The 8361-nt window shown below is 42.9% G+C and overlaps 1 protein-coding gene across 3 annotated transcripts; it reads left to right on the forward strand.

Moving 5' to 3' along the window:
- The first annotated feature begins 459 nt into the window (after positions 1–459).
- siva1 (SIVA1, apoptosis-inducing factor) lies at positions 460–8062 on the forward strand. 3 transcript variants are annotated; one of them, XM_080783902.1, is made up of 5 exons: positions 460–637; positions 2076–2330; positions 5621–5774; positions 7589–7666; positions 7808–8062. In XM_080783902.1, the coding sequence occupies exons 1-4, from the start codon at positions 517–519 to the stop codon at positions 7605–7607; spliced, it is 549 nt and encodes a 182-aa protein (XP_080640028.1). In that variant the 5' UTR covers positions 460–516; the 3' UTR covers positions 7608–7666; positions 7808–8062. The 3 variants fall into 3 exon arrangements, with proteins under 3 accessions (XP_080640028.1, XP_080640027.1, XP_080640029.1); XM_080783901.1 differs by lacking the exon at positions 7589–7666; XM_080783903.1 differs by lacking the exon at positions 7589–7666 and having other exon boundaries at positions 2076–2288.
- Positions 8063–8361: the final 299 nt, after the last annotated feature.

The raw sequence follows: 8361 nt of genomic DNA on the forward strand, positions 1-8361 counted from the left end.
ATTGTGAGCGCGACGGACTACGGAGGCCAGGAGGAGCAGAGCTGGTGACGTAAGAGGCAGGCAGTGTTGCCAGGTTTGCGAATTGTAAGCGAGTTGCAGTGTATGCAAGTAGCGTGGTTAAATTCCTTGTTTCTCGGCGTGTTGTGGCACCCGTTTATCTGCTGGCTCGATCGTGATTTTCATAAAAGTAATATTTGCAGAGTAAATAAGAAACTTGAACGGCTAAAAAATAGGCTATGTCAGTTCGGGGAGGGTGGCGAATTTATTTTGCATATAGAGATGTGTGGTAAAAGTGTGGTTCGGTCGGAGATAGAGCATGAAGAATGAGTATGGGTACACCTTTTCACTTGTATATAAGATGGAATTAGAAGATGAAAGTCACGTGGGTGAGGGGGGTGTCACGTGACAACAGGTCAAATAGGGGATTGGCTCTCCGCTTGAGCCGCTTGTCAACACGAACATTTTTCCCGCAAACAAGTGAGTGACCGAGGAAGGAGCCACGTACAGAGTATAAAAATGCCTAAACGAGCTTGTCCTTTCACCGAGACCTTCTCGTCACAATACAAGGTCCACGTGGGAGAACGCGAGCTGAGCCAGTGTGGCGTGTTTGGGAACAAAATACGCCAAGAAATATTTGGTAAGAAGATGGCGTTTGGCGTATTACCAACCTTGCTATGCTAACCACTACTGTTCGGCTTGTGTTTATTCGTGTTGGTCTGGGGTTAAGAGAATGGAACGGGCAACGTTGTGTTTGCTCGTGTTTACAAATATGTTGCTTTCACGCTTTTGTATCGGAGTTACATAATATCGTTGTTTAACCGGCGTGATTGTCGGTTTTGCCTAAAAATGAAGATCTACTGTCATCTACAACCTAACAACGCGTCTCGATGCGATGTGTTGTTGGCTTGTATATCATTATCAGTTCTTGTTCTTTTTGGCCAGCGGTACCGTCGGACTGCGACTATACATTAAGCTTTAGCATGGAACCTGCTAGACCTGGTCCAGAGCGTTAGAGGGCCAGGACGCTGCACGCCACCTCTGCCTGCTATTTGCTAAATCCAGAACCATCATAGAAGAGTTACGATATAGAGTATGCGCGTGACATCATCATCAAACCGGGAAGTTATGCAGGAATGCCTACTGAGTGGCAAAAAACTACTTTCTGCCCTTGACAGCCCATGCATCCAAACAGAAAAGTCCTATCTGATTGCATTAAACAATGTTAAACTCACTATGCCTGTTGCTTTGCCACTCGATGTGCCATTCACTTTAAGCATGCGCATACCCTCTATTGAGGGGGCAGAAAACGAGCGCTGTTCATGCAACCTGAACTGGGACAAGCTGGAGTTTGAAATGCATTGTTAAAATAAAACCAGGGCGTCGCAAAAAAGAGCAATTTTAGGCATGTGTGCAACATGCAAACTGTTTTAAAAATATTGTACAGTTCGTTCGTTCGTGTAAGGCTACACAGGCAATTTGGACAGCCAAGAAGCGGTATCGTCGTCCAGTTCAATTAGGCCGCTGACTCCATGTGGTGACTTTGATTGGCATTCATCGATGATATGTTCAACAGTCTGTGGTTTTCCGCATTCGCAGAGATCAGTGGTAGACACTCCAATCATGTGCAATCATCATATTACCCTTGGTTCAAGACTATCATACATGTATTTTATAGAGTCTGACATTTGCTTGATTGAATACTATAAACTGCTTGCAGAAAAAAATCAAGAGTAACAATCAATACAAGGTCTGCTCCTAAGAGCATTTTAAAACCTATGGCTTGTTTCCATATAGGGGACCTTCATATTCAATTCATAAGAGCTTACTTATCTATATGAAATCATAGATCTGTGTAAGAAAATGTCAGACTCGACCAAATTAATTTTGATCCAAGGCTACAACTATCTGAAGTCTGAACCTATGCTACTACTAGCCTGGAACCTCTCCCTCCGCTATTGGCGGGTGAGGTTACAACCAGGGCTATGTCAGCTGAAACTATCACGTTTCCTTTCCGGTCATTGTGAAAAGAATCCCATTCATACACGCGTAACAACACAAACCCATTGTCTCCACAGCGAAGACCAACAGTTTGCTGTTCAGCGGTGCCAGAGCTGCCATGGATAACATGTCGAATGTGGAAGGAGATGAGAAGATGCTTCTGGGCTCCGAGCCTCCGCCACAGCCCACAGTGCAGGCTGTGCTGCCTCCTGCATGCAGTCAGACCCTGCTGAGAGGACAGACGCTTATTGGACTGGATGGAAGGCTGACCAAGGCAACCACCGCACAAGGTATGAGTCGGGCCGGACCGACCAGGACCCTTTTCACAGACGGTAAACTTATTGCATTGTTGTGATTTTTAAATGCACTACCACGGCCATGATGTCCGAGCATTTGATGTCCCCAGCCCAGAGACAACTGGAATGTTTTCACTTTTCAGACAAATAATCTGTTCTTGGTCTTAGTCTGAATTACTGTATTGCTCCTCTGGACTGTGAAAAACTTTCCACACCCACTCTTTGTTCAAATAACACTTTTTACATTCCATACTGCCCTACATACAGAGATGGGCATATATTCGAAATACATGTGTTCGAAAAAACGTGTATTAAAATGCAGAAAATACGTATGTTCTGTGAAATAAAATACAAGAAGTATTTCAAATGCATGCCCATCTCTGCCTATTGCCTACATAGTAGACTACTATGTTACTAGTATTTCACTACAGTATGTTGTGTACCATTTTCAACTTTTAATCGTGGAGCTATTCTTTGAAATGTTAGCTGATGTAAGTTAATGTTATGATTATATGTTAACACATAGACTGCTACAGGTTCTAGCGGACCCTGGCTTACTGGTGCTGAAGGCTTAACATGGGCTTTTTGAACTTTTTGGGGGGCCCACAGCGAGGGGCCTCTTATAGCGAGAATCACAATCGCATAAATAAAAAGAAAGCCCAACTTGTCCACTTCAATTTAAAAAAAAAATTATGATTCTACCATCTTCCATTCTGGAGATATTGACCTTTTTCTAACACCTGCTTTTGCCTGCACGCTGCTTGTGAAAAAAAACAACAGAGATATGGAGGCCTGAAGTTGACAGACATTTCAGTTCAGTTTTTTTAGTTCAAAAGACCGATATAAAATTGAGCACAAATAATATCCTATACAAACCATATACCGAATGAAAGCCCTGAATGTCTACTTTTAGGAGGAAAACAGTACACATTGTACACATATACAGTTTGTCACTAATTGGCTATTGAATGCAGCTTGCGCCCACCAGAGAACTTTAGAGAAGGCATGGACCCGAAGAACTATTATTCACAAAATAAGGCCTATAGCGACATGTACATACTATATACCGTATGAAACAGTAGACTCTCTGCTTTCATAAGAAAAATACCACCCAGAAAAATCACACCCCTGTGAAGTGAGCAGTGCAATTGCACTGCTCACTTCACAGGGGTGTGATTTTTATTATTATTACAGTATTAGTATTTTTCTTATGAAAGCAGAGAGTCGACTGTTTCATACGGTATATAGTATGTACATGTCGCTATAGGCCTTATTTTGTGAATAATAGTTATTCAGGCCCATGCCATCTCTAAAGTTCTCTGAAAAAGATAATTTTAGAGAGCATGGACCTAACAACTAAATATTCACAAAATAAGGCCTATAGCGACATGTACATACTATATACCGTATGAAACAGAATACTCTCTGCTTTCATAAGAAAAATACTAATACTGTAATAATAATAGAAATCACACCCCAGTGAAGTGAGCAGTGCAATGTTGCACTGCTCACTTCACAACATTGCACTGCTCACTTCACAGGGGTGTGATTTTTATTATTACGAGTAAGACGCGCGAACGCGGAAGGCGAACGCAGATCGTAAATTGCAATAACAATTAGAATAAATTACAGACATGATCTGCAGGGTGTCATAGTTAGTGCTTGGACCACGCCAGCTCCATATATGGTCACAAAAGACGCCATCACACTCATGTCACCATGACTCAGCCATAACCATATAAGGAGTCCCCAAAGCAGGACCACGCCATCACACTCATGTCACCATGACTCCCAAATCACTCAGCTCCATATATGGGCACAAAAGGGCCAGGTCCACATATACAGTAAGCGGGACAGACAGACACACACACACACACACACACACACAGACAGACAGACAGACAGACAGACAGACGTGATCTGCTAGGTCTCATAGTAAGTGCTCATTGCATTCGCAATTACAGTATTAGTTTTTTTCTTATGAAAGCAGAGAGTCTTGATGCACATTATCTGATCATAAAACGGACTTGGAAACTTTCTTCAATCGTAGCCCCATATGTGCCCTCTCCCTACGCTCATTGAACTCATTCTGTGATTCGAGCTACAAACAATCGCAGTAACGGGGGGGGGGGGGGGGGGGGGGGGGCAACTAGGCTTTGAGGAAATTATCTTGCATAATCAACATTATTGTCGATTGTCGTGTGCCGCTCCAAACATGTCCAGACATACCACTAACCTCATCGATCCAGTCTCGCGTATCTATAAGGTGAGACGCGAGACTGGATCGGATTGTGTCTGGACATGTTTGGGAAAAAAAACAAGAAAAACAACGAGATGGATGCGGCAGCAGCACGTCAACGTATTTGGAAGAAAAAAAACGAGAAAGCACCACCTGTCGTTGCAAGACAAACACCCGTATGTTGCTGATAGACAGATAATAATCGATCCGATTTTGTCCTGCCGTTCATTTTATCACATTAGGTGCAGGGCAGGCTGCTCGACGGTGAGTTTATAATAGCCTGTTGTAACGAGAAAGGGGGATGGATTGGATGGTTGGATTGCGAGCAGCGCAGCAGCAGTACGGCTTGCGATCAGCGACCAACGTATCATGGCGGGCCCTCGATAATGATGTGCAATCTGTCCATGACTAACTCCACATGTGTCTGGCAAACGTTACGTTATGAAATCAAATGCCGATCGTTGCAGGTTTATATACGGGCAGAGAGCAAATCGCGTTGTATCTTGTTCCGAGAATCAGAGTGCAAGCCTTGCAGTTGAAAGCAGTGGGGACTCGGGAGTGGGGGGGGAACTGCCAATGCGATCCAAGAGGAAGAGACCCCCCCCCCCCACCATTCTCCCTCGGGAGAAACCATGTAGAAACAGGAGGGGAGGGGGAATCGAGTGTATTCACACAAACAAGAGCATTGTCCCATCCATTTTAGGTCCCCTGACATCTGCGTTGGTCTATGCCGGACGGCCGTCTCCAATACGTCGTACGTCCTCGCATAGACCAACCAATAGGCGGTGCCAGACGCTTCTCAGACCAACACCTCTTTTCAGCAGGGGGGGGTTTTAACTCTTTTTAGAGCCGATCGGTGTTACATTATGAGTTGTCCGGGCGCAAATATAGTTGAACAATAGTAATCAATAAAAAAACGTTTTTTGGACCATAAAACGTATAAAAACGTTATGCGCTTCTTGCGCTTGGCTATAATAAAACGTTTAAAAACGCTTTCAGCATTCTATGAGTTAAGAAGAAATCTGACATCAGTCAGGGCCTGACATACAATTCCTGATTGCTTAATGAATTTCCTGTATGGCTGTAGGTTCGACTGTGGGTTCCTCTGGGTGCTGCGTGTGTCAGAGAAGACAGGGCAGCAGGAGGCCGTGTGCCCAGTGTGAGCGTCCAGTCTGCCCATCCTGCATCCAGCAGTGCACCAACTGCTTTAACGACTGCTGCTCAGTCTGCACTGCCTTAGAGTGAGTCCCACCACAATATTTAAACTATTTAGACATTTAACCTGAGACCGATTGTACAAAGTGGGTATAAGGAGCCCATTTTCATCCGATCTTCATATAATTGTTCCTCACTAATTCTAATTATAAGATTACACCTGTTGATCTACTCACTTTGTCTCCGGATGGCTGTAGACCGTTCAGAAACTTGCCTACCAGTGATATCTGTTTGGTTATTTCAACCCAGATTGTATTCATGCAAGAAGAACTTTTGCTGCACTTCGCTGTGCAGCAAAAGAGAGCCCCTGTGAGCTTGTAGATCTGATAAATGGGTAAATGGAGTGCTAAGAATTAAAACAAATTAGTGCCAGAGTAATGAGGATAGCAGGTAGACATCAATGTTGCAGGCTTCAAATCCTGCTCCTATAGTCAGAAGTCCTACTCAGCCAGGACTGTTGTGAATGTGTTTCTCTGAACGGTTTTGTAGGACGACTTGAGTAGCTCTCATGTATTTGTTTTTTCTTATGTACTGCTTATTTTCCTTTCATACTACATAATTTAGTTTAAATTCACATTGCATGATCTTGTCACTTCCTCGTGAAAAAAGGGAGCGGGAATTCGAAATTGTCCAGAATTATTCTATAGACTTAAAAAAAAAAGAGAATACATTGCATGGATGCACCTGGGACGTATCCTCAGTGATGTATCCCAAGGTCATCAGGGTTTCGGGTCTCCCAACATCGTACCCCTCATTCAGGTGACCCAGCCGGGGTGATCAAGTCCAGACTACGTCCCAGTAGCTACCCTCGATCAGTCCCATTAGGGCAAAAACCAGGGCCACACAATCCATTCCTCCTGAACTACTCTGCTGGGACTGGGAGGTACCATTCTGGAGCGTGGAAGGACTAGGCTCTGTGGGTTTACTCCTGTCCGGGCCCCTCCTACGTCTCACCAGGTCCAATACTTGGTGTGCTGCCATCTGCTGATTGCCATCTGCTGATTGATGTTTAACACCATTATGTGCTATCATGCACAAAAAAGAAAAGGCCAGACATCAAAGATAAGACGTATCGATTGGATAGATAGAGTAAAGCTTTAAAGTATTTATTTGGAAATGTAATACATATATACACACAAATAGACATCTGGAATAGGATAGAAAGAAATACAGGTACACTATAGTATAAAATGTAGTTTCAGTATCTCATGAAGTCCAAAGGCAACTTATGTATTCAACCATAATAATCGTCTAGTCGCTCCTTGTTCAGTCGTCTTATGCCTCCGGTAGTTATGATGAGCAGCCACAACACACAACCTGGTCATATCGTCCACTGTAGCTGTGGAGCTGCTCTAACCAGGTCCGGTGTTTTATATCAGTTGTCTGTGCATCTAAGAATATTTATTTCAGTTAAGTTATCCTATTGGTGATGACTTATAAACTACATGTATATGGTACAACTACATGCACACGGTGCTATGCATGTAAAATGAGCCAGAGGGGGCTAGTAAACAGATTTATCTTGTTTCCCTTGGAGCAGCTGTGCTGATATTTTTTCACTATACATACCAACGTGACTATGTGTGCACTCGGACAGCATGGCTTTCTACAGTAACCCGTGTAATAAGGGACTGAAACTGTCCTGTTTCCAAAGCCTCCAGTATTTTCATAATCCTGTTTATCATGCACAGTAACATCCTCAGTGTTCATTTAAAATGGAATAGAATTATGTAAAACATCTTTTTCATTTATTTTGAAAATTATTTTGAGGATAAGTGTGCAGCATCTCGTTTTTGAGGGGGTCCTAGTGTGATGTCATGTATTTCATCCTACCATTCAGCATCGGCAGCGTGGTGTAGCGTGCCTTCCACACTTCCGGCACATTTCTGCCCCAGAGTGTCCAGATGACAGTGAAGTGGTGATGGTTCAAATAATGATTATTTTGGGGGTCGTGGCCTGAACAGTTTGAACTGGTTCACTGGAGGAATTGAGTTTATGATACATTCATTGTATGGTTGTTGTTTTTGTACTCATTCTGATGTTTGTTTCACCTCCACAGCTACAGTGGACGATATGACCAGGTTGTGTGTTGTGGCTGCTCATCATAACTACCGGAGGCATAAGACGACTGAACAAGGAGCGACTAGACGATTATTATGGTTGAATACATAAGTTGCCTTTGGACTTCATGAGATACTGAAACTACATTTTATACTATAGTGTACCTGTATTTTTTTCTATCCTATCCTATTCCAGATGTCTATTTGTGTGTGTATATATGTATTAAATTTCCAAATAAATACTTTAAAGCTTTACTCTATCTATCCAATCGATATGTCTTATCTTTGATGTCTGGCCTTTTCTTTTTTGTGCATGATAGCACATAATGGTGTTAAACATGTCAATCAGCAGATGGCAGCACACTAAGTATGTTTTGATTAAATAATAAACTGACCATATACCAAGGCCATGTTCAATTTGGTAATGTAGAAGAAATCAAACAAATATCTACTTGCAATCCACCATGCCTAGATACCCGCTGTTCCCCTGCTGATTATCAGACCGTTTTGACGGAGATATGATTGTGAAATTCCTACCCAGTCACTCTGACTT

This window comes from Protomyctophum bolini (genome assembly GCF_963924005.1).
Source record: "Protomyctophum bolini genome assembly, chromosome: 15".
NCBI classification, from domain to species: Eukaryota; Metazoa; Chordata; class Actinopteri; order Myctophiformes; family Myctophidae; genus Protomyctophum; species Protomyctophum bolini.

What these genes read in the sequence shown, in the direction of transcription:
- siva1 (XM_080783901.1), top strand. Translation starts at nt 517, where the DNA reads ATGCCTAAACGAGCTTGTCCTTTCACCGAGACCTTCTCGTCACAATAC. An exon ending in CAGGACCCTTTTCACAGACG is followed by an intron (nt 2,331 to 5,620) that starts GTAAACTTATTG and finishes GTATGGCTGTAG; the next exon opens with GTTCGACTGTGGGTTCCTCT. An exon ending in TCAGTCTGCACTGCCTTAGA is followed by an intron (nt 5,775 to 7,807) that starts GTGAGTCCCACC and finishes TCACCTCCACAG; the next exon opens with CTACAGTGGACGATATGACC.